At 43.2% G+C, this 27,235-nt stretch overlaps 1 protein-coding gene and 3 non-coding genes across 4 annotated transcripts; 3 read left to right on the forward strand and 1 right to left on the reverse strand.

Moving 5' to 3' along the window:
• The first annotated feature begins 1,422 nt into the window (after positions 1 to 1,422).
• On the forward strand, positions 1,423 to 1,495 carry Trnav-uac (transfer RNA valine (anticodon UAC)). Its single transcript has one exon. It is a non-coding gene; the product is annotated as a tRNA-Val (tRNA).
• A 6,212-nt stretch (positions 1,496 to 7,707) lies between these two features.
• Positions 7,708 to 7,780, reverse strand: Trnav-uac (transfer RNA valine (anticodon UAC)). The gene has a single exon. It is a non-coding gene; the product is annotated as a tRNA-Val (tRNA).
• An 8,027-nt stretch (positions 7,781 to 15,807) lies between these two features.
• LOC128738326 (collagen alpha-1(III) chain) lies at positions 15,808 to 27,181 on the forward strand. The gene is made up of 11 exons (XM_053833375.1): positions 15,808 to 15,891; positions 16,079 to 16,428; positions 21,134 to 21,234; positions 21,309 to 21,409; positions 21,464 to 21,565; positions 21,623 to 24,727; positions 24,776 to 25,434; positions 25,491 to 25,690; positions 25,751 to 25,876; positions 26,030 to 26,103; positions 26,165 to 27,181. The coding sequence occupies exons 2-11, from the start codon at positions 16,351 to 16,353 to the stop codon at positions 26,929 to 26,931; spliced, it is 5,313 nt and encodes a 1,770-aa protein (XP_053689350.1). The 5' UTR covers positions 15,808 to 15,891; positions 16,079 to 16,350; the 3' UTR covers positions 26,932 to 27,181.
• Positions 16,507 to 16,579, forward strand: Trnav-aac (transfer RNA valine (anticodon AAC)). Its single transcript has one exon. It is a non-coding gene; the product is annotated as a tRNA-Val (tRNA).
• Positions 27,182 to 27,235: the final 54 nt, after the last annotated feature.

A 27,235-nucleotide genomic window follows, 5' to 3' on the forward strand; every position in this document is an offset into this window, starting at 1 on the left:
GAAAAAATCATAATTTTTTTATTTCAGATTTGGATTCCGCAATCTTTTCCGTTTATTTTGATACTAAATTTGTAATAATCCGACCACGGGAAGTGGCCGAAAAACGATCATACACATAAGCATTCCAGTGCGACGTGGAACAACTTCGGCGGAATAAAACGCCGCTCCTAGAAAACCACGATTTTCAAACCTTATGTACCTTTTTCTCAGAAACTACACAACGTATGGGAACAAACTTTTTTTATTTTGTTGGTAGAAGCTTGGCAAAGACTTTTATAACTTTTCAGGTTTGTAAACGAAACACAGCCAAAGAAAAACGAAAAAAAAGAAAAATAGATGCCTGAAAAAATAAAATTTTGTCTTCTGTTTCTTTTTTCTCTGGCTGTGTTTCGTTTACAAACCTCAAAAGTTATAAAAGTCTTTGCCAAACTTCTACCAACAAAATAAAAAAAAGTTTGTTCCAATACGTTGTGTAGGTTCGACTAAATTTTTAGTCGTTCATGTCCCCTTAAGTTGCTTGTATACCGGACTGGTACCACGAGGAGGTAGGAATAAGAATCGTTAGATAAAAGGCTGTAGACCACAACGAGGTCTATTATAAAATCAAAACGAAATCGTTACCTAATATGATATATTATCTATAGATTGATAGAAGGAATTGACGAAATAATAATTTTTGACAAAACGGCGGCTTCTCAAATACAGAAAATAGATTTTTGCCATAAATTTTGGTCTTAAATTAGCTATAAAATAAAAACATATTAATCTGTTCACAAAAACCTACGATTAATTTCCTGAAAATATTCTTAGAAAACTTGTGTAAAAACTTGAAGCGGATTGGTTTAGCCGTTTTCGAGAAATCTTGGTCATCGACTTTATAAACACAGTTTTGAGATAAAGGCGTTCAAAATTTCACGTGTTTTCTTCAACCCCTCTGACACGCTCTCAAATGTGCGTGTAACCACTGTAACTTCGTAAATATTTGACGGAATGGCATTTTGTACTATGTGTATAGGTACTTAAATATTTGTACCCTACGATTATGAAATAAAATGAAAATCGATTTGTAGAAGATTCTTACTGTACCTACCTATATAATTAAGGGGTTATAATTGATGAAAGTTAAAAAGACACGTGCTGTTTCCATTTCACAAAGAAACCTGAAATCACTGTACACCCGTTCGGCGCACGTAACACATAGTAACACAGCCATCAAGCGCAAATTGAATGTAAAGCGAACTCAGCAGATGTAGCTTTATTCCAACATACGTTACGATCCGCACACAAGCATAACATCAACATACCGACGTTCGTGCTTGTTTTGTGCGCATGCGCTTTATCGAGCTATTTATAGTTTCTACCGTTTGCCGCTACTTGAATGATGCACGAACAGTACGCTTCTAGAGCCTACCACTCGCGTCGGGTTCCATAGTGTAGCGGTTATCACGTCTGCTTTACACGCAGAAGGTCTCCAGTTCGATCCTGGATGGAACCAAATATTTTTTTTGTTTTGTTGTGTATCATTTCATCTGAACAGTCGATTGAACGAAAACATTTTCCCACCACAATACAGCATAATTTATGATTTTTTCTTTGTTACCGGTGATCATTCAACGGTTAAACTAACATTAGATTGTCATTTGTTTATTGGTAAGCTCCGTACACGTACGCGAACAATTGAGCTGTTTTTGTGACGATATCAATCGTGACGATGGCGATGTTATCCACGATAGACCGCGTCTTGATAGACAAGATTTTCCTGACCTTTCTGGTGCTGATACTGCTGCACCAGGTAGCCTTCATTTGTCATAAAACATTATTATATGGAAATTAATTTGATCGTTTTTCCTACGACATAAGACGACAATTGTCTGTAACTAAACTGTTATGTACGTTGCAACATTGTTGTTGTTTGTAATTAACATGAAACGCTCATTTGCCGCTTTTGACATATAGAAGGTTTCGGGTTGATTGACGAGATGATTTATTGCAGGTTGATTGACATTGCGTAAAAGCTGATGGGTGATATATTTTTTGTTACACGATAATTCATGTTCTTCCTGCGCTGCATAAATTTCCGTGTATATTTTGCATACTTCCATACATATCATCGTACCGATACCGTTCTGATTCAAACTTCGAACGCTTAAGATACAGTGATCCAAACTCGAATTCGTACACCAACATGGAGATTTCGTCTTTCTACATTTGAAAGTTAAACAGAAATTTTAGGGACTTGTTATTGGTGTAAAATCATAATGTCACAAGTAAATATTAAGGTATGATATCTGGTTTTGGAAAAATGGTTTTTATTTACCAGAAAAAAAATTATAAATTAGCGCAGGAAAAAATGTACTCAAATTCATATTCATACAGGATTCGAATTAACAGTTTTAATTTCGCAGGTGTGGCTTAATTTCAAGTATTAGTATTGAGTATAGTATCCCTTGGTCATTGCAACTGCCTTTAGTCGTTTTGAATGCTGTCTACGATTTTTTTCGTGTATTCGGTGGAAATTTGGTCCCATTCGTCCATCAAGTGCTTTCTAAGATCGCTTTTGTTAGAAATCTAATAAATTCTAATTTTTTTGTCGAGATATACCCAAAGGTTTCCAATGGGATTGATGTCTCGAGATTGTGGTGGAGTATCAATAACTTTTGAGCAGTTGTAAAGTAACCATGTTTGTGCCTTAAGAGCTTTGTGCTTTGAGTCACTGTCTTGATAAAACTTGAACCTTTGACTAAATCCCATTTTGTTGGCACTTGACTTCAAGTTTTGCTTTAAAATGTTCAAACAGACATTTGGATCCATTATGCCATCTATGAAGACTAAACTGCCAGCATCTTTAGCATAGATCTACCCCCTTACCATCGACGATCATCTGAGTCAAAGCTGTTACATTGGGACTCATCTGCAAAAATAATATCTTATTGGGAAGATGTTTGGCTCAGATGGTCGTCGTTTTGTATGGAGAAAGCCAAACGAAGAACTAAATGTAAAAAATCTTAAAGCAACGGTTAATCACGGCGGGGATGGAGTTTAGTCGACGAACAAAAACTTATCATGCGACACCTTAAATCACACCAGAATTCAGCAACTAGATCAATGGAAGCCAAATTTGCTATCTAGGGTCAGGTTTGGTCATATCTGGACCTATATGAGGGACCCCGGGAACTCCTAGGAAATAACCAGTTTCGAAGATGAATAAAAACTCATCACACTAAAACTTTTAAAATAGCTCTATGTAAACCAAACTGGCTGGTAAACATCTTATTCAACAACTCCTATTCCTACCTCCTCGTGGTACCAGCTGGGATACGAGCAACTTTGGTGGAGATCGGGTAACCAACCCCGCTGGAAGCCAAGGTCGTATGCTTTCGAGCTTCGTTGGCCATCCGGCGAAACAGGGGGTTGGTGTAGCAGGCTTTGCAAGCCGTCACCACGTAAAATACTAAAGCACGGAACGAAGAACAAATAAATTCTTACTGGAACAATCGGAATAGACCCACACGACGAAAAAGGACTATGGATTGGAAACTCGGGACGTGGAACTGCCGATATCTCAACTTTCAAGGGAGCACTCGAGTGCTCTGCGACGTATTGAAGAGCCGCAAGTTGGACGTCGTAGCGCTGCAGAAGGTGTGCTGGAAGAGCTCAACGGTACGTACGTTCAGAGATGGACATACCAGAGCTGCGGCAACACACACGAGCTGGGTACAGGTTTCACAGTGATAGGCGAGATGCGGAAACGGGTGGTTGGGTGGTGGCCAATCAATCCTCGAATGTGCAGATTGAGAATCAAGGGCCGATTCTTCAATATAAGCTTCATCAACGTGCACAGTCCTCACTTCAGAAGTACCGATGACGACAAGGATGAATTCTACGCGCAGTTGGAGAGTGAATACGACCGTTGCCCAAAACATGATATCAAGATCGTCATCGGGAATTTCAATGCTCAGGTCGGCTAGGAGGAGGAATACAAACCGGTGATTGGAAGGTTCAGTACACACCAGCGGACCAATGAAATGGGCCTAAGACTTATCGACTTCGCCGCCTCCTAGAATATGGCCGCACGTAGTACCTTTTTCCAGCACAGAATCCATCACAAGTACACCTGGAGGTCACCAAATCAGACAGAATCACAGATCGACCATGTTTTGATCGACAGTCGGCAGTTCTCAGACATTATCGACGTCAGACCCTATCGACGCGCTAACGTTGACTCGGACCACTACCTAGTGATGGTTAAGATGCGCCGAAGACTCTCCGTTGTGAACAACATTCGGTACCGACGCTAGCCTCGGTTAGATCTCGCGCGGCTGAAGCAGCTAGACGTCGCCGCAAACTACGCGCATTCACTCGAAGCTGCGCTGCCGAAAGAGGACAAGCTGGACGAAGCCCCTCTCTAGAACTGTTGGAACACTATCAAAACAGCCATCAGCAGAGTAGCGGAGAGCTCCATCGGGCGTGTGGCCCGGAATCAGCGGAACGATTGGTTTGACGATTAATGTAGGAGGGTGATGGATGAGGAGAACGCTGCGCGGACGGCCAAGATGCGCAGTGTCACGCGTCAAAACGTGGAAAGACACAAACAGAAGACGATGCAGCGGAACCAAATCTTTCGCGAAAGTTCTACCAGAAACTGAACGGATCCCGCAAAGGCCGAAATGTGTCGGGATAAGACTGGCAGTATTCTGACGGTCGATCGTGAGGTGACCGATAGGTGGAAGCAGCACTTCGACGAACACCTGAATGGCGCTTAGGCGGAAAACCATGGCGGCAGGGAAAGCGATTTCGACGGTGCAGCAAACGGGGAAGAGCTGCCAACCCCAACGATAGGCGAAGTTAAGGAGGCCATCATGCAGCTAAAGAACAGCAAGTCAGCTGGAAAAGATGGCATCGGAGCGGAGCCTATTAAAATGAGACCAGAAAAGCTGGCCGTTTATATACACCGACTAATTGTTAGAATTTGGGATACGGAACAGCTACCGGAGGAGTGGAAAGATGGGGTTATCTACCCGATCTATAAAAAGGGCGACAAGTTGGACTGTGAGAACTATCGAGCGATCACCGTTTTCAATGCCGCCTATAAAGTGCTGTCCCAAATCATTTTCCGCCGTCTATCACCAATTGCGAATAGATTTGTGGGAACTTATCAAGCCGGCTTCGTCGAAGGTCGGCCTACAATGCATCAAATATTTACACTGCGGCAAATCCTCCAAAAGGGCCATGAATACAGAGTTCCCACGCATCATTTATTCGTTGACTTCAAAGCCGCATATGATACCATCGACCGGAAAGAGCTATGGAAAATCATGGACGAGAGTAGCTTCCCCAGGAAGCTCATCAAACTGATTAAATCTACGATGGATGGTACACAGTGCTGTGTTCGGATTTCGGGTGGATTGTCAAGTTCATTCGAATCACACAGAGGGCTTCGTCAAGGTGATGGTCTTTCATGCCTGCTGTTCAACATAGCGCTACAAGGTGTTATGAACCGAGCGGATATCAACACGCGGGGCACGATATTCAACAAATCTAGTCAATTCGTCTGCTTTGCCGATGACATGGATATTATCGGCAGAACATCTGTGGCGGTGGCTGAACAGTACACCAGACTAAAGCGCGAAGCAGAAAAGATTGGGTTAAAGGTAAATACGTCTAAAACAAAGTACATGCTGGCCAGCGGAACCGAGGCCGAACGACACCGCTTGGGCAGTAGTATATCGATCGACGAGTTTGAGGAAGTTGATGAATTTGTCCACCTTGGCTCACTGGTAACGGCGGACAATGATACCAGCCGTGAGATTCGGAGGCGTATCAGCGGAAGTCGTGCTTACTATGGGCTCCACAAGCAATTGCGGTCGAGCAGACTAAGTCCCCGTACAAAGTACACCCAGTACAAAACGCGTATTAGACCGGTTGATCTCTACGGGCATGAAACATGCTAAGTGCTAAGAACGATCTTCGGCGGTATACAGGAGAACGGAGTATGGAGGCAGAGGATGAACCATGAACTCGCACAGCTTTATGGCGAACCCAGTATCCAGAAGGTGGCTAAAGCTGGACGGATACGATGGGCAGGACATGTTGCAAGAATGCCGGATAACTACCCTGCAAAGATGGTGTTCGCCTCAAATCTGGTAGGAACAAGACGACCAGGAGCGCAGCGAGCAAGATGGTTAGACCAGGTGGAGCGAGATCTGACGGAGAGTACTCGGTGTCCGAGGAATTGGAGAGCGGTAGCCCTCAACCGAGTTACATCGAGAAACTTTGTTCAGCAGGCTTTGTCTTAGGACGGCAAGCCACCTAAATAAATAATAAAGTAAGCCAAACTGAGTACCTAGAACCATAATGACCAACTCCGGACTTGGTTTCATTATCAAACATATAACACATTGTATTATTGACTTTCCTAGGGGTCCCGGAGTCCATCAAATATGTCCAGATATGACCAAAACTGACCCTAGATAGCAGATTTGGCTTCCATTGATCTAGTTAGGGCTCCATTATATTCGCGCAGCTAAGCTACAGAGACTGTAGATTACAGAGGTGCCGATACACTCAAAATCCGCTAAATTTTGAAACAAAACGGGGAGTACCATCATAAATAAAGGTAACTCTCCGTTTTGGTTCAAAATTTAGCGGATTTTGGGTGTGTCGGCACCTCTGTAATCTACAGTCTCTGAGATGAGATCGAGATACTTTCCAACTTCCTGCATCTTGTGTATCAGTTTCTTCTAATTTGTAGTTCTATAAAAAATTAAACCAGCAAGTCACAATCACACATCCTTTGGTGATTGGCGGTGATAACACATTTCGTAGATTTTTGAGTGGTTTTTAGCACCAGGTAACTTCCCTTAGAAGGAGAAGGGATCTCAGTACACAATAAACAAATTCTTACCTCCAAAAATACCCACATGCCAAATTTGGATCCATTTACTGGATTAGTCCTCGAGGTATGAGAAAATTTGTATTTCATTTGTACGAAAGCCCCACCTCTTAAAGGGGGAAGGGGTCATAATTCACCATAGAAAAAAATCCTGCCTCCTAAAACCCCCACATGCCAAATTTGGTTCCATTTGCTTGATTAGTTCTCGAGTTATGCAGAAATTTGTGTTTTATTTGTATGGGAGCCTCCGCTTTTAAGGGGAAGGGGACTCTAACTATCATAAGATCCTTCCCAGGTCCCAAAAACCCCTGCATGCAAGTTTTCACGCCGTTCGGTTCAATAGTTTCCGAGTCTATAAGGAACATACGGACAGACAGACAGAAATCCATTTTTATAGGCATAGAGAGCTGTGTTGCTTATATTGTTTTTTGTTTGATTAAAGTTATTTGTCAACTGCTTGCCAATTCAATTTTTTACTGAATTCGTGAAACGGCCAAACGGAACAGCGCTGACACGGAAAAATTATACTGTATCCCATGGAATACCTCCGTCATCCTATTTTTGCCGGAAATATCGGGTTGATACGATGTATTGCGATGTAACCACTGACGAAGTAAAGTGCCATCATTTCAATAACAATTCATGAACGAAATAATTGATGTTATTCGATATCGATTTACTGATAGGTGGAAGCACAACTTGACTCATTCCAATGTTTGGATATACCAAAACAATGCTAGGGCAATGTTGGGTTGACATAACATGACAAACATAAGTGTAGCTGTGTAGTAAACATGTGTGCACGTCCAAAAAAGTGGTTCCATCCAGGATCGAACTGGAGACCTTCTGCGTGTAAAGCAGACGTGATAACCGCTACACTATGGAACCTGCTGACATTCGAGCAGTCTGTATTGCAACGGGCGACTTGAGGTTAGAAATTATATTTTTCAATAATTTCCAAAAGGTAGCGGTTGTTCAAGAAATAGTTAACAGATAGGTAAGTCAAGATAAGGAAGTCTTTGTAGCATACGGACGATTTGGAATTAATTGAAAGATTTCGAAATAATTGATACATTATTTGTCTTAATAATGACTTTAAAAAGTGCTATAGTTAGTCGTTGTTGGATTTTATACAATTAATTTTGCTTTCAATGCGGTACAGGAATGAAAATTTCTAAGTAAAGGGTGTCTCGCATCAAATTGCACCATGGAAGAAACGCTGTAGAAAATTACCTAAATGATCAATCCTTTTCAAACTTCCAGACAATAAAATATAACTCATTAGTGAGTTTTTGGCATATTTATTTCATTCAAATTCAATACCATAACCTTATGCTCGCACCTTACGCATAGGGTTCTGTACAACATCCGGATGCAGCTTCTTCTGTACGGAAACCACTTTTTCTTCATGCCCTTTCCAGATTTGACCTCCTTGGGAGCCTTCCGTAGTGTCTGCTTCATAATAACCCAGTATTTTTCGATGGGCCTTAGTTCCGGTGCTTTGGGGGGGGGGGGGGGTCATGTCCTTGGATACAAAAATAACCCCATTGACTTCGACATCCTTTGAATAGCGGCACGTAGCTAGATCTGGTCAAAAGATTGTAGGGCGCTCGTGTTGCTTCAACAAAAGAAGCAGACGCTTCTGTAGACACTCCTTGAGGTAGATTTGCCCGTTTACAGTCCCGGTAGTCACGAACGGTGCACTCTCAGTGGACGTGGACGGTGCATGCTCAGATCGCTTGCTAAATCATGTATTTCTTGGCAAACTTTGAAAGTTTCTGCTTCCTTATTTCCTCCGAAACATCAAACTTGTGCTACGCGATGAACAGTAGCCCCTGAAGCTGCCGGAAGTCTGCCTTGAGACAGGTCTCATTATGCATGATGAGACAATGAGGCTTCGTCAGCATCTGGGTGTACAGTTTCCGGGCCCGTGACAGATTCAACTTTTTGGCCACATCTCCGATTAAAGTATTGGTATTCCGCCTAAACGCTTTCACGATACGCTTGTGATCCTGATCACTAATAGAACATCCATTTTGACCGCATTTTTCTTTCCGTTCGACACTCAGAGTTTCGCAGTAACGTTTAACCACACGACTCTGTAGGTCCAGATACGGATTTTACTACGTTGCGGCAATTTGACAGAAAACCCATGGAATAGCTGTCAAATTGCCGCAACGTAGTAAAATCCATATGCATTGTATCTGGGCCTTAACTTTAGTAGCAAAGATACTTCCAACGATTGAAAATTGAAAATATGTAGTAAGCGTTTGATACGGGAGGTCTACGCTATCTTTTTTCCTTTAATTTCAGAGTTGAATGGAATTAGGTATTATTTCAGGTTCCACTTGATTCCTTGGAATTCATGTTGGTTGTGTTAGTATGAGATTAGATTAGAATTAGCTAAACGTCAGTTAATTTGAGTTTCGGTAAAGTAACTTTTTTCAGTACTGACATATTATTATAAAGTTTAAAAATATAGTAAATAAAAAAATCTTCACTCCAATATATCACTATGTTTGTATCGGCATCAATTCAAGTGATCTACATGTGTGAAAACGGACACCCAATAAGCAGATCGTAGCGTTGATGAGCTACTAATTCCGATTGCCCCGAAGTGCCGAAGTAACCATTCACAAGTAAGCACCCCTTACTTAAAAATTCTCTGCTCAGATCATCGTTCTGTTTCCCCTCGCGGTCACCGTCGATCACTTAGCCTGGAAAACGCAATGGGTCTACATAGTTCAGCATTGAAACAAAAAAAAACATAATCACGTCCCGATCTTAGTAATAGTTCCCTTAATTGGATTAGATCCATCAGCCATCATACGTCGCACACTGTCGGTCGGCCGTAGTCTGGTTTAAAAATCCACCAGGGCCGCGCCATCCGATCCGATGCCAAATAGAGGCAGAGCAGCCGCGGCGGCAGCATCAGTGCCAACTGCCAACACATTCCGGTCGAATTATTATTGGTGGAAAAAGTGCTCTAAATATGGAAGTGAAAAACGATCGTTTTATGGATTGCCCCGTTCCGCCCACAACGCGCCACACACACTGCGTCGTCCTCCAAAGGAACATAGGTTTCGATTGTGTACCCAGAACCGCCCGCTTTTGCTGCGGCACGGGAACTTTTCTGCGCCGTTGACTGTTCCGTGGCAAACCAGTCGCCGGAGAGTGAGAAAATTAATACTGTTTGTTTTATTGATGGGTTTTAATTAGTTCATATCAATTATTAAATTAATGGCTGGCCCTGATGGATGATGGGAGCCTGACGTTGGCAGTTGAAACAAGCAGCTGTCGGTTCGGTTGTTACGAAATCTTACGAAAAAAACCACATGTTGAGATCCATTGAGCCTTTACGACGTGCCAACAGATTATGCTGAGAACTTGCGTATGTTTGATGAAATTTGTCCGAAATTCTGTTTAACAGTGATTTGTGTGTAAGTTTTGATCGTCCATTACATACTCAAAAAGTTTCTGTTTACCTGTTTGCTATCATAGCGACAGTTTGATTAATTCAAATCGTCAATTTTGATTTAAAGCCCGTCCCGCAGGAAATAAAAAACAACGAAAATTGCTTCACATGTGCAGCAAGCAAATATGTCCAAATACTCACTAAAAACAATCAAATGAAATCCGATCATACTAATGAATTTCAAACATTCTGATCTGTCCACGAGTTGAGACGGGACAAACGGTCCCCCGAAAGGTCAATGTCGTCTGTCATTCTCGAGCACAGAAAAAAAAGCGCGCTGAATGACTGGCGTGGCGCAAATTGATAACACGGGCTGCATGTGTGCTTCACTGTCATTCAAATTTTTGAAAGAAATACGCACAAACCTACTGGAGTATCGCAATAAACGGATTGTGATTCGCCCAAGTTCGACTGTCCCTCTTTGCGTTTTCCGACGAATCATCGATGACGAAACCGAGAGGGTTTGATCTCGCTGGCACGGTTCGTACGACCCGATTTTGAACTGTCTGTGTTTTTTTGGGGAATTACAATGTGACCATCAATTTGCGTTGAAGTTTTTGGAATTGATTTGTTTCAATCAGATCATCAATTGGACTCACCAATTAGACTCCGAAGAAGAGAGATACTTTTCGAAAGATTCTCAATTGTCCTAACCGGTGTCTCTACACTCTACGATTAATTAATGGAGAGAAATATTCTCTAGCTCTGTCTAGAGTAAGTTCTTGATGGCTAGACGGCGAGAGTTTAAACTTTGCCACTTCGATTTGCCTTCACCTAGAAGTGACAACAAAACTTTTATTGCTCGATGGTTTTCATTACAATTTTATTTTATTCCTTAATACATTCTAAAATTCTTTAACACCTTTACCAAAGGGTATCCCACATCAAATTGTATCACGAAAAAACCGCTGTAGAAAATTACTATGTTGACTGGTTCTTTTCAAACTGTCAGACATTAAAATATAACCCATTAGTAAGCTTTTGGCACATTTATTTTATTCAACTCCAATACCATAACCGTGTGCTCGCACCTAACGTTTTCGGACATTCGTACACTCTAAGAGGAAAGGATCTTCTATTCCTTCTAGTGTGTTCTTGGGCGGAACGGAATCATCAACTGTTACTGTATCTTGCGAATTGTTTGCTGATCATTTTTCTTCTGTATTCGCCAGGGGATGTACCACGCAGTCTGAAATAGCTGCGTCAGGCGTCCCCGATGGCGCTGTTGATCTGGACGTTTTTGACATCACTCCCGACATGGTCATTTCTGGTGCAAAGAAATTGAAGAGCTCCTACTCACCTGGATCCGATGGAGTTCTGGCTATTATTTTCTGTCGCTGTGCTACTGCTCTTGCCGTGCCTCTAAGTCGACTTTTCACCGAATCGTTTGGGCAACGGAAAACTATATATCAGTCGACCAGCATGGTTTTATGCCAGGTCGTTCTGTAGCGACGAACTTGATGGATTTCACTAGTACCTGCAACTCACAGATAGAAGTTGGAACTTAAATTGACGCTGTGTACATAGATATTAAGGCCGCTTTCGACACAGTAGATCATCGAATACTCTTGCACAAGTTCTCTAAACCCGGTGTATCTGACAGATTGACTTCATGGTTGAGCTCATAGCTAACAAACCGTACTTTACGTGTCAAGCTGGATTCCACAGTTTTACGTGCATTCAGTAATACTTCTGGTGTTCCGCAAGGCAGTAACCTGGGGCCTTGGCTATTCGCCTTGTACTTTACGACATTGACATTCTGCTTGGTTCTGGGTGCACACTGATATATGCCGACGATCTAAAGATCTACTTCGTTGTGAAATCTATCGTTGATTGCTACCTATTGCAAGCGCTGTTGGACACCTTAGCTGATTGGTGTAATAGAAACAAGCTCACAATAAGCATTGCAAAATGTGTGGTTATAACATTCCACCGATGTAATACGTCCATCTCATTTGATTACCGGATAAACGGAGCTATTCTCGGACGCGTCGATCAGATCAGCGATCTTGGAGTTATGTTGAATAACAAGCTTATGTTCAACCAACATTATAATGCTGTCATCTCTAGAGCTTCGCAACAACTTGGGTTCATCACAAGGCATTGTACTGCGCGTTGGTCTGGCCAACACTTGAGAATGTCTGAGTCCCCTGGAATCATCATAACCTGTGTTGGAAAGCCAGAATAGAACGTTTTCAACGAAGATTTGTTCGTATCGTCCTGAGACATCTACCCTGGTGTCTACTTCACAATCTTCCCCGCTACGTATACCGATACCAGCTTTTGGATTTGTAGACATTAGAGAGTCGTCGAAGGATTCACCAAGCAACTTTTGTGGCCAAGCTGCTTACCAATGAAATAGATGCCCCGGCTCTGCTGTCCCGTATTGATTTTCGTGCTTCACGTAGACAGCATCGCCCATCGAATTCACTGACAACCAGATTCCATCGGACTATGTACGGGTTTTATGAATCACTGACGTCATGCATCCGCACCTTCACGCTGGTCGAAGAATTTTTTGACTTTGGAGACGTTTCTTCACGCATCTACTGACGCGTCTACTGATCTACTGACTGACAACGGTCTAGGATGCTGCAATAGTTTGGTTCTAGATTTAAGTTTCATATTCATGTAGAAAATCCATGTAGAATTGTCAGATGAATCGACCAAAATACAAATAAAACTCCACTCATAAGATTCTGTACAACATCTAGCTGCGGCTTCGTCTGTACGGAAACTCACTTTTTCTTCATGTCTTCTTCAGATTTGACCTCCTTGGGAGGCTTCCACACTGCCTGCTGCATAATAGCCCAGTATTTTTCGATGAGCCTAAGCGTTTGGGGTGTTCATATCCTTGGGTACGAAAGTGACCCCGTTGGCTTCGTACCACTCCAGGACGTCCTTTGAATAGTGACACGAAGCTAGATCAAACCAGCCGAGGAAGCAGACGCTTCTGTAGACACTCCTTAAAATAAATCTGCCCGGTTAAAGTGCGGGTAGTCACGAACGACGCACTCCGTTTGCCACATGAGCAGATCGCTTGCCAAATCATGTATTTCTTGGTAAACTTTGAAAGTTTCTGCTTCCTTATTTCCTCCAGAACATCAAACCTGTGCTGGGCGGTGAAGAACAGTAGCCCCGGGAGCTGCCGGAAGTCCGCATTGAGGTAAGTCTCATCATCCATGATGAGACAATGAGGCTTCGTCAGCATGTGGGTGTACAGTTTCCGGACCCGTGACTTTCCCGCCGTATTTAGCCGTAATTTCAAGGATTTGAAAGGAGGAAAAGCTACCGACGGAGTAATTGATAGGTGTGGTTTGTCCCATCTATAATAAGGGCGATCGGCTCGATTGTTATAATTACCCCGGCATTACGCTGATCAACGCCGTCCCAGATTTCGTTACGTCATCTATCGCCAATAGCGAAAGAATTCGTAGACTAAAAACAGAAGCAGAGGATCGGATTCAAATCAATGCGTCGAAAACCAAATATATGGTAGGAAAAGACGTTCGGCTCCTACGGACAGTGACTGACTGTTAATAACGATGAACTGGATGTGATAGATGAGTTCATATATTTGGGTTCTCTAATTACCGCCGACAATAATACAAGTCATAAGTAGATCCAACGACGCATTCAAGCTGGAAGTTGGACCTACTTCAAGAGGCTTCAATCATGGAGCATACGCCGCCGCACAAAGCTGACGATGCATAAATGGTCCGGCAGTCCTCTGCGAACTTGAGACTGTAGCTTTCCTTACGGAAGACATATGTACACCTGTCGTACTTGAACGAAAGCTGCTGCGGATTATTTTTGGCGGAGTACAAACGGAAAGCGGAGAGTGGCGTAGGCATATGAACGACAAGCTGCAGACTCTGCATGAAGAATTCCCATCGTACACAACACCTGGCGAAAGTTGACCTTGAAACTTTACAGTGCATAAAAGATTAGTATAAATATGTTACTATAAAATTGCTGAATATTGTATCTATCCAACGACATATTAACAGTTATGTTACAGTAGTATAGTAGTTATTAGCATTGTAAATCTTTCATTCAAACGTTAGACTTCTATATTCGTTTTCACGATGTGCTACCCAGTATCGTAAACAAAGACGTATTCCTACGTCAAAAGCTTGGGCATTAAAGGGTCACAGGAGATACGAAACTCTCTGCTTCTACACAGCATCGGTTGCTATTACATCTAAAGACAAGCAAAGACGTTGAAAACAATGTAATTTTGAGTTTAGCTCCTCCAAATAAATTTGCCATGCATTAGAGAACCGATTTTCTTTTTATTGCTATCCAATATATCCGGTATTAATTTAGGAATAATCTGATTACTTTAATTTTATCAAAGCAAAGTCTAGGTGCTACATTCCGATATCGAAATTTGATCTGTTTTTATACGACAGACTTTGCGACTTTGTTAGAGTACAGAACAATTGTGTGGCTAGTGCTGCTTAATGCGCATGTTCAAATTCCTTTCATTGAATATATTTATCAAAATAGAGTAATTATCTTTGTGACGTTTTCAAAAAAATGCTTATCAAACAATTTTAAAATCATTCGATCAGTTGAAAAACAAAATTCGAGCGGAAAATTTGCTTTATAAACCCGCAAAGACGGAAAAATAACGGGAATTCGAAATTTCAAGTTAAGCCCTCCCTGCAACAAACATTCTAAAACGACCTAGTTTTGAAGACACATTGTAGATTCACAACGAACCACCAAATTGTTTAAAAGGTCCGAGCAAGATAGCCGCCATCAAGGTACAATTGACAACTACTAGCTACTTATTTTTTTAAATATTCTAAAACGATCTAGTTTTGAAGACACATTGTAGATTCAAAACGAAGCATCTAATGATGGACACACGATGCTGCAATTGAACGAATTCAATCATGGAACTCTCAGATAAAAATAAACAACCTTTCCTTGCAATTGTCATGCCATCTATTGATTCGATGTCTCGTTGGAAAAACCGTCGATCGGGTTACACCTGCACGGTTTATGGTGATTGCATGAATGGGAGAAAACCAGTATTTGAGCAATCATTATTATTGAACAAAATTTCATTATCAGGATCATGATTTTAGCAACGCATCGGTTTTATGGTACTTGAAAATGGGTTTTGTTGTTAAAAATTCACATAACTGCTATGGTTAAATATCAAATCAACTATTTCAACATTTTTCCTGTACGGTTTCCACGCGTAATAAAAAAAAGCATCTCGCCAATCAATTAATAACATTTACTCGCCATCCCCCATTCTCGGCAATTCTCTCGAGTTCTCCGTGCGACAGAGCCGAATCGAGCTTGCTGCTGCTGCTGGTTCTCCCTGACAGGACCAGATGACGACGAAGACCAGGGCGGCTGTAGAGTATTCGATTCGCAACATCAAAGATCATCCGTCACTTGCGGTTGAACTGTTCCCCGGAACGGTTGCGTTTTCCGGAGCTCTCGAGAGTCCAGTGACGGCGTGCGCGGCGGCGACGGCGGTGGTCACCAACATCAGTGCGGGGTACGATTGCGGTGCTGACAAATCTTTCCGGAGGGGAAGTCAGATTAAGCGTAGAACTTTGAGTGCTAAACCACTATCTGCCCCATCCGATAGAAGTGGATTTCGATCGTGCCCGTGTGTTCGGAAGCCCGCTTCTTTGGGGTCGGAAAACAACTGACGTTTCAAGTTTTTTTTTGCTCTGTTCAAGTGTTTTCGGTTGCAGTCGAGTGCAGGATGGATATGAAAAAGGGTGCAATAATAGATGAATGAAGTTACTGAGTGTAAAGGAAAACCGATCCACTCTAGAAGTGCTGAAAATTGTGATAGTTGACTGGAATAAAACGAGCTATGACACGGAAAGATGGATGTTATATAAGCAAATAAATAAAGTACAAAAAATTGTTTCAAGTGCTGGCGGATCTTGAGCGGAGTCAATCGTAGACGGAAAACTTTTTCTATTTGCGCTGCCGGTGGAGAAAAATGTTGAAAATGCAGCCCGCCAAATGGGCGCTTTTCGTTGCACTGTGCGTGACGGTTAGAAGAGCGGATTTCAAAAATGTAAGTCCTTTTCCAGCAGGTGGTTTATGTTACAACTCTAATGAACACTTAATCAAAAATCTCACGTTAACCATCGCTGTTTCCGTGGTGTAGTGGTTATCACATCCGCCTAACACGCGGAAGGCCCCCGGTTCGATCCCGGGCGGAAACAGAATACTTTTTTTAGCTTATAGTTTTAAAGTTAGATGCAAAAATTCCTTTTTAAACCGTGATAAGAGGTTCTTTTCATTGAATATTTGAAAGACTTTTTCTAAATAAATAGTAAAGTGACGAAGAAGAATTTCTACTCCATTACCCTATAGCCTCGTTTCGGTGATGCGAAACTAGAGTGTGTTGCAGAACGGCGTGCTTCGCTCGTCTGATTGGCGCACTCCTTTCTACAAATCACAAATTGGGAATGAACATGATAAGCCGGAAAGGCTGCACAGATTACACGTTCGCTGCTGGTCGAGCGAGCGTGGATTAGAATGAATTTACACAGTATTTCGCGCATAAAATAGGTCACGGAAGCGACTTGACTTCGGCCGCACGGATGTTTGTGTTTCAAGCCCGCACACGTTTGTGATCGATGGCTGTGGAAGAAAAGAAAGGTGGAAAGGAAAAATTTTGGAAATGACCATGAAATTTATTTTTATTTATGAAAGTTGGATTATCTCCCGGACAGTAATCGATGTTATTTGTCGAACCAACCGGCTGCACTTGGAATGCTAAATTTACAGTGCAAAAGTAAACGCGAGATTCGGAAATTGAAGAATTGTTTGAACTGACGAGTTTTTTCTTCTCTGCTACGCGGGTGATTGTTGTCTTTAACCAAAATAACCTAGCCAAGCTGAGATGAATATTAAAACACTACAAAATTATTTTGAGCTTACTTTTTAATGATTGATTGAACGGAGGTGCACCAGAAAATTGCGAAAAGTTTCTCTCAAGAATGCACAGTTTTTAAAGCAAGCATTAGCAGAGAACATGAAACTACGTCAACCAACTGGTATTGCATAAGCAGTGTAAATATACTGATAGGGAAAGAAAATGTTATAATTTTGGTTCGTTTGTTTTCATGCAATTAAACTTCTTATGAATATTTAGTACTATTGTTTTGGTTGGACCATCAGGCTATAATTACACATGCTCTGGCAATTGACAGTGAGATCACATATCGAAGATTTTTTCATGATATTGTGACAGATTGATTTAAAATTATAATTGTCTTTCAACTAATATGTGGACAGCCAGTAAAAAAAATTATGCCCGTTGAAAGCTCATCAATTACCAAGCGTGTTCTCCATCTTGCTAGTTTTCTAGCTGCTCTGCTTTTCTGTTGGCCGAAGTAGTATAATCGAAAGTAAATAAAGAACTGCAAGCAGCAAACTAAACACCCAATATTAATTTTTGCATAAGACCGTTGCTAGACTTTGGACATGAACGATTCTTCAATTTGAGAATTTTCATCACACGTCACACGAATAGTCCATCGAACACAAAAAAAAATTTCAGTTTCAAACAAATTATTATGGCATAATCTGGTCACATACTTCGCTATAACAGTTTGCTTTTAGAACATTTAGTTCAAGTTGATACTAGAATGATGAGTAGGTTACAATGATCAAGATTGTTTACTTTCAGGACATCAACATGATTTAGATTCAAACGAATAAGGGATTGCTTGGAGTTGAAATAGCCGGATCTCGGATTCCATTCGGCAATATTCCCATAACAGTAATTTAACTAATATATTTACAATACATGCTTTAAATTTTTGGGGTCGGGACGAAAAAAAATCGATGTACTTGTAAGATTCCGGCTGTTTGCTACAGTAAAGCATCTCAGTAGGAAAATTTGCCGACGATCAGATTTCGACTAGAGTCAAAACAGGATCCACGTAGTCTCTTTTCGGCGTATCACCAAAATTACCAAATATGTTGGTAAGAGATTTTTCCATACCATCTTGTTTTCACAATAAGATTTTTGTGATGGGAACAATTTTTTAAAAAAATCTCCATTCGTAAATACTTGAGGTTTGCATCAACAAAACTCAACATCGAAGCTCGACCTAAAATTCAGAACGTAGCACCAAACATGTGTGTGACCAGGACTTTCATCAGACCAACCGTTTCGAGAAATCCCTTGAACTGCGCTTGCATATTTGAGCAGCGTTTCCAATACAATAATGCTATTTAACTATTGAAATTAATCGTTCGTGTACTGAATCAGCCACATTCTGTCGTATAGCTGATTGTAAATAATGTTTGATGATTTTTAGTTGGCTAGCGAATAATACTGAACAGAACATACATCAATACGTCGCTAATCGTTGCTATTTCAATGTCGATTAGATGCAGCGGAATCTAGGACTGAAATACTTACAACTCAGATGTAAGTTCGGTTCCATCGACGTCTACTGAATATTTTACGACAATTTGCAGCAACTTTCTTCATTTCGTCCGCAAATCGTTTCTGCTACTGCTGTTTTATTTCGAGAAAGTGGTCGTCGATTCCAATATTGCAGAGTAAACACCTTTAGCCACGGAGGTAACTGTATCAATAATATCTTCTCGTATTGCTAGTAATGTTGATAACAGTCCTTATATTAGTTTGTGAGTCAGGTAGATTTTCATATTATGTTTTTGAACCCCTAGGATGACTTTATTAACTACAAATAAAATTTGATCGCACAAATGCAAACGATAAATGAGGTTGAAAATTATTTTTTTTTTCATTAAGACCATTCACCAAAGACCGTTTCGTTATTGATCTGTTCCTTGTTTGACCTTGTGTCGCTGTGGTTCGTTAGAGAAACTCGTAATTTATTGATTAGAAGTTGCCATCGGTTGAAGATCCACTGACGAGATATAAAAAGGCTTTTTGAACATTAGCGAAAAAAGTTATCATCACTGGTGAGTTACTTGCCGCGTGAGATCCAACTAAATTGTCAGCTGCGCATAGTTTAGTCAGCGCATTGCACAAACCTGACAAGCTCGTTAATTTTTTATATTTTCTAATATCATTTCTATTATCGTAAGACCGGTCTCGGCAATCTTGATCAATCAAGTTGAATGCATCGATTTAGAGTTTAGGTAAAATTTCATCAGAAAGTCTTTTCATTCTTTTCATTATTCATATTTCATTTCATATTTCATTTGTAATTATGAAATAGATGACAACACAAATTCCGTCCGAGACGTCCACAAATCGCACAGTCAAAATCGGATTTCAACACAGAACCGTTTCACCATAGTTTATTTTACTGGTTGAACACCCCTGGACGGAGCTTGTGGCTTTCTACCAATATGCATTTGATGCCCGGGATCGATTTAAGAATCTTCGCAAGGCTTCGCGCCCTATTTCAAATTGCGCTGCTTACAAATCTGCAGCACACAGCTCAAGTATCGGAGTCGTCATCTCCGGACCGGAGACTCTTCTACACTCAACTCCTTCAATGGCGCAACCCTCGATTTGCCGATACAGCGTCCACAGGCTCGTCGAGACAGACCCGATAAGCCATGCAACTTGAACGTGACCAGGTCACTCAATGCGGCACGTCTCCTCATATTATGCAGTAATTTCACATAATTCACTTCCCAGTTTGCTCCAGATCTCGAGCTCCCATGAGAAACGAGTCATACCAGCTAAGCTGCTTATAAGCAGAATTCTGCCACAATCGTTGCATTATTAACTGAGCGGGTCGAACGACTTAGCTATTTTGCTCGGCACGCGCTTCGATGGAACCGTATCTCACGTTCTCGGACACCTGAGCGCCAAATAAAAAAAAACGGATTTAAAATTTTCTGAAAAAAAAGTATTGAATTTGTAATTTAAATAAAATTTGAGCATTTTAACCATTTTTCATGAATTTACTGAATACTGATATTCAGCGAACAAACAAGTTCCTCCAATCGCCACCATTTACATAACTTTCAATTTTATTTAGAGTTTGACAATACTTGGAATCTTGTTCATTTTTCAATTTTAAGTATCGTTACGTCGTCCGCATAGATTGATACTTTTCTATTGAGAATAAAAAAATCGTGTACATATGAAATGAAGAAATAATTAAGGTCCAAAATATGACCCTTGGGGAACACCCGAGGAGATTGGATTTGACATGTTTTCATTTCAATTCAAGAGTCCTAACAAAATGATAATTTTTTGCAGTTAGAAGGCATTCATCAATAGTATGTTAATATGTTCGTTTTAGTATGCACAAAATGCTTCTCTACGTTATCCATTGAATTAATAGAAACGATGATTTTTCAAAATTGTCGCACAGGTTTGAGCTGTCACAGAACTTCATGGAATTTTGTATACAAGCATAGTTTATAGAATCAATCAATGAAAAATATATTTAAAAATTTCCATGATCAGCATTTTCTTGGACATCGCTTATTTCATAAGTTCTTAACTCTTGAACCAATTATTGTAGAACAAAAATTTTGTTAAGAAAATGCAAGAACAGCAACTGTCAGCAATCTAGAAAAATATCAGTACGCAAAAGTTTTTCAAAAAAATTTCCACGAATTTTCGTCGCCGTTTCACGTTTCCTGGAATTCTGGGGCCGGTAGGCCAAAAACTCGTACAAATATTTTAAAAATGTCAAACTAATAATAGTTCTTATTCCAAACTTAATAGGGAATATTAAATTTCAAAAAATGCATCCCATTTTCCGCACGAACAAGAAATCACAATGATTATCAATTGTATTTTCCAGATTGATCCAGTAGCAGATAACGTGGCGGTACCGGATTCGGATGTAACGCTACAAGATAGTCCACTTAGTAGGGTTAAGAGAAACAACGGTCTGCGAGGAACGTAAGTTTTTCCTTCATCGGCTGGGCGGGACTTCATCATCGCAGTAGTAAACAACTAATCAATTCTTTTTTTAGGTTTCGTGGTCAAACACAATCACAGTATTTACATTTCGGGGATAGTCAGGATGGTAAAGCGGAAGCTGAAGCGACCCAGCATGGGTCCAGAGCTATTGTCGGTAAGAATTAACTGTTGTAACTTCAGTGTCAAATATTACAGCATCATATTTTAGTGGGTACTAATGGCATGGGTCAGGCACAAAGTCAATCTATGGGAGGAGACTGTACGTCCTGCATAGGAGTGGGCGGGATTGACGGTGGAAGTTATGTATATGGTAAGCTTGATATAAGGTTATTTTCTGAAACTATAATAAGGGCTAAACTATTGGTAGATTCTCGACCTGACCCATTAAGAGCACCCGACGGTGGCGGTGGTCAGCATCCTGGTGATAGATTGCGGCTTCCTGATGGTTACGACGGTCGGGTACCGGGTACCGGTGCATCTGACGTAGGTAGGGATTATCGTCCTGGAACGGATGGGTTTAGACCAGGCAGTGATAGGTTCGATAAATTTGGACAACCGGGAGTACTACGCCCTGCTGGAGGTATTGGTCAAATACCTGGTGATGCTGGCGGTAGGGGAGGAGGAGCAGATACATCTAGCCGGCCTGGAACGGGACCAACCGGTCGTCCTGGTGATACATTTACGGGACCTGGTGATTCTTATGGTAGACCTGGCGCAGGAAGAGCTAGAGAAGAGTATGGCGGTAGACCTGGCGATGGACGACCTGTTGAAGGAGGTGGTATGCAACCAACTGGCGCAGTAGATGCGTACGGAAGACCACTGGGCGTAGATGGCAGACCTACTGACTATGTACCAGGCAAATTTGATTCTTTTGGGCGACCATTAGGTCCAGGTGGCAGACCAACTGATACTCATGATAGAACTACCGATTTATATGGTCGACCAATCGTCGACCAAGGCATCAATGGCAGACCAGCAACGGGGCCTAGCCAGCCTGGACAGGTAGATTCACTTGGCAGACCGATTGGTCCTGATGGTCGACCTGGATATGATGGACGGTATGCACCAGGTACACCAGGCGTTACAGGTACTCCTGGAAGACCTTCTGTTCCAGGAATTGTGCCTGGAACAAGTGATGGTCGTTATGTACCCGGAACACCAGGAGCTCAGGACACTTTTGGAAGACCAACTGTTCCAGGAATTGGTGTACCTGGGACGAGTGACGGTCGTTATGTACCAGGAACACCAGGAGCTCCTGGTGGCTTTGAAGGACCTGGTGTTCCAGGAGTGAGTGCACCTGGAACAAGTAACGGCCATATTCGTGGACCAGATACTGGAAGGCCTGGAGGAATTGGCCCAGCTAGCGTACCCGGAACTATTGCCAAACCAGGGCTACAAGGAGGTCCAGGTGGCAATGGTGATGCAGGTGGAAGACCTGGTGGCCTTCCAGGTCATATTGGGGGACCTGGTGTCCCAGCGGTTGCCGGTAGACCTGGGTTAGAGCGGGACCGCGAGATTAACGGCGGAGGTAGACCTGGTGACACACCCGGAGTACCAGGAGCACCAGGTTTCCCGGGTACAGCTTATTATGGACCTGGGCACACAACAGGGGGACCGCAACCACACGTGGTTGGTCCCCCACTGAGCAGCTTTGGTCCTGGAACAGCACAATCAACCATCTATCATACCGGCGGTCATTCGGTAACCCTTCCCGGGCATGACCACACTGTAGTTAACCCTACCGGAGGACTTACCGTTTTAGTTGGTACCGGAAGCCCGAAACAAACGGTGATTGGATCGGACAGTAGGCTAGATGGTCGCGGACCTGTTCAAATTATTCCAGGACCACCGGATGGAACTGGACCACCAAAGCAAACGGTGTATGCTCATCCTGGTGGATTGACCGTACTGGTAGGCACGGGAGGGCCACACCAAACAGTTCATCATTTACCGGTTTCCGGCGCAGCTGGCGTTCCACAACAAATCCATACGGCAGGGGTTGGCCAACAATATTTCCCACAACTGGGGCCAGGATTTCCCGGACAACCAGGACAAATTGGTGTACCCGGTGGTGTCGGACAATGGACTGGCGGACAAACCGGAGTGGCACAAACTGGAAGCGTTGATGGTAGACCGTATCCAAGTGGTGCGGGGGAAGTTAGATATCCAGTGGGAACTAGTCAACAACCAGGGGCGGCTGGACCAGGTCAATATCAAATACCTGCCGGCATTGGAACTGGTCGGTATCCAGGAGGAACAGTAACGGGTCAATTGCCAGGCGTCCAAGGACAATATCCAGGCGGAGTAGGCACTGGCCAGTATCCAGGAGCAGTGGGTCCTGGACCATCTACCGGAGGAATAGCTGCTGGTCAGTATCCAGGAGGCACAGGTGTTGCGCAGTATCCCGGAGGTCCTGGTACAGGTCAACTTCCTGGCCGACCAGGTGCTGGTCAAGCTCTAGGAGGAGCAGGTGTGGGTCAGTACCCTGGGGGGGCAGGTGCTGGACAGTATCCAGGAGGCGTAGGTGCTGGACAATATCCAGGAGGGGCCGGCGCTGGACAGTATCCAGGAGGCGCCGGTACTGGGCAATATCCAGGAGCTGGTACTGGACAATATCCAGGAGCGACCGGTACTGGGCAATATCCAGGAGGGGCCGGCACTGGACAGTATCTAGGAGGCGTCGGTGCTGGACAGTACCCAGGAGGTGCCGGTGCTGGACAATATCCAGGAGCTGGTGCTGGACAGTATCCAGGAGGGGCCGGCGCTGGACAGTATCCAGGTGGCGCCGGTGGTGGACAGTATCCAGGAGGCGCTGGTGCCGGACAGTATCCAGAAGGAATTGGCACTGGACAATATCCAGGAGGAGCAGGTGCTGGACAATATCCAACAGGCGCCGGTGCTGGGCAATATCCGGGAGGGACCGGCACTGGACAGTATCCAGGAGGAGCCGGTACTGGACAATATCCAGCAGGGGCTGGCGCTGGACAAGTTCCAGGGGCTGGTGCCGGACAGTATCCCGGAGCCGGTACTGGACAATATCCAGCAGGAACAGGCGTTGGACAATATCCAGCAGGAACAGGCGTTGGACGATATCCAGGGGCGGGTGCCGGGCAGTATCCTGGAGCCGGTGCTGGACAGTATCCAGCTGGAACAGGCGTTGGACAATATCCAGGAGGAGCAGGGGCTGGTCAATATCCAGGAGCAGTTGGTACTGGACAATATCCAGCAGGAGCCGGTACTGGCCAAACTCCAGGAACAGGTGGCGTGCAGCATCCAGGAGCTGTAGGCGTTGGACAGCATACAGGAGTAACTGGCACTGGTCAATATCCCGGAGGAGCCAGTGCTGGCCAATATCCAGGAGGGGTTGGAGCAGGTGCAGGACAGTATCCCGGAGGTGTTGGAACTGGACAACCTTTAGGAGGAACAGGTGCTGGTCAGTATCCAGCAGAAACCGGTGTTGGACAATATCCAGGTGCCGGTACTGGACAGTATCAAGGAGTCGGCGAAGGAAAATACCCAGCAGCGACAGGTAGTGGCCAGTATCCATCCAGCACAGGACATCTGCCAACAGGTACTGGAAGTGTTAGTGGAGGACAATATCCACATGGTACTCATTATCCAGGTAGCACTGAAGGAGGCCAATATCCAGGAGTAGGAACTGGTGGGGTGAGTACGGGACAATACCCTAGCGGATCCGGCGTAACTGGAGCAGGAACGGGGCAATATTATCCTCCAGGACAGCGGCCGGTTACAGTTGATCAATATCCCAGCACAATAGCACAAGGAGGGGGGGTTGTCGATGGGACAACAGGAGTATTGGAACCAGCAAGTATTCGGGTAGCGGAAGAAGACGATGATTCCTTTTCCCAAGCTGAATCGTCAGTGACCAACGGCGAAGTGATTGCCAGCGCCCAAGGGCGTAAAAATGGAGGCACAGCGCAGACTCAAGTTTCCGGCACATACACCGGAACAGGATCGTTTAGTGCAAGCGCTCAAACCAGTGATAGTGATCGATCGGCTCAGGCACAAGTGTCCGGCGGCAAAGAAGGTGCTCTTAGCTCCGCCCAAGGTACCGGTGGAATTGGCAAATCTCAATCGCAAGTTCAGGTCAATTCGAAAACGGGAGGAACTTCAGCTACATCACAAAGTGGAGGACTAGGTCATGAAAGTCAATCCGAGGTAAGGGCTAGAGGAAATAACTGGACTGTTAATAAAACACCTACATATAATTGCAGGTCGTAGCAAACGAAAAGGGTGGATTGGCCGATGCCCAGTCGAGTGGTCCAGGTCAGACATCCTCACAAGCGCAAATCGGATTCCGTCCACAGAGTGAAGACAACACCCAGCTGAACATATTCAACGGAGGCGGTCAGGCGTCTGCGCAATCTGGGACACATTCTGGTCAAAGTCAATCGCAAATCAGCGGAAACTTCAAGTAGGATTCCTAATGTTCTACCTGCCTTCAAAAGTATAAAATAATTTGTGATCTCTTTAGGTTCGGGATCTCTTATCACGGAGCGGCCCAATCTGCTTCGGGCACCAAGGAGCAAGTGTCTCGCTATCGAGAGAAGGGCAAACAACTGTTCCAATCAATTGGATTGTTCGGAAAAACCAACAACGGGTACGAGTATTAGTCTCGCGTTGGAGATTTATAACATTTAGGATACATTAACATGCATGACTCTAACATAGCACTCATATAAACATAAAAATCAAATATTTCTCTCCTTCTCCGTTGCACACATACACATCACAATGCGATACAAACGCTCAGAGTTGCGGTAAGACGAGAATCAGATGTTTTGGATCAGAATGGTTTGCGATTAAGAACTTCCCAACAGAGTCAAGGTAACTTACAACGAATTTTATTGATAACTGAAATGATATTAGATTACTCGAACTCTTTCAGTTACCGACTTCCACAATATACTTCCTAAGCCAGAAGAGGAAATCGAATATGAAGAAGAGGACGAGGAATACGAGGAGGAAGATTATGAAACTACTGAGTCAGTTCCTCCGGGAATCGAGGCGAAGTCACGGAAGACATCCAGCGATGATGATGATAAGAAAACCACCATCGTAGAAATGCCACCACCGACGGTTCCATCTTCAACGGTAACTACAACTCTTCGGCCAAATCGAAACTACAACATCAACAACGGCAATGGAAAAACGTTCTCGCAGAACACACCAGGCCAGAAGCAGGTGGCTGCCGTGCAAAATTTAGACAAGTTCCGTCTCGTACAGACGCAGAACGGAAAGACAACCGTCCACGCAACACCTGGTGAGAAACCTCCGGAGGGTTTCAACAATATAATCGGTCAAAAGTCGAACGGCGCTAGCGAGTTGACAACGCAAAGCGCACAAGTAACGACTTCTACGCCAAAGTATCACACCCGCTACCTGCCCTCGAAACATGCGGATTCTACAGGAAATCGACTAACACAGGAAAGTGAGCAACCCAATCCCGATAGTTATATTTCTGTAACCAAGCAGGTTACCGGCATCGATGAAAATAGTAAAGTACCAGCCATACCAGGCAAAAATTACGAATCAACCTACTACACCAAGTCGTCAACCTGTGGTTACTTTACCTTCTCCTGTAATATTGTCTACGGAGCGACCGGGCGCAGCAAAATCTGCAGGCCGAAACCACCTACGAATGGTAAATGTTAGACTAACTAATTACTTAATACCGTAGAGTCTAAGCGAAAAAACCAAGAAAACACCCAATATAACTGCCATTTTAAATAAGCTGTTTTAACTGAACAGAAACTTTAACAACTGCCAATAATCACACGCCAAAGCGTCCCAAACATTTGTACATGTCAGTGCTGCACGCCGTTAGTCAGATTAGTAAGCAATAGTCAAGCCACGTGTTCTAAATGTTTCTCTGTACCAAAACTACTAAGTTAGTGCCTTACAAAAATAGTGAAATAAAGATATTTTCCAATTCCAACTTCGGAGCTTTCGGATTAAA

Source organism: Sabethes cyaneus, chromosome 2 (assembly GCF_943734655.1).
Source record: "Sabethes cyaneus chromosome 2, idSabCyanKW18_F2, whole genome shotgun sequence".
NCBI classification, from domain to species: Eukaryota; Metazoa; Arthropoda; class Insecta; order Diptera; family Culicidae; genus Sabethes; species Sabethes cyaneus.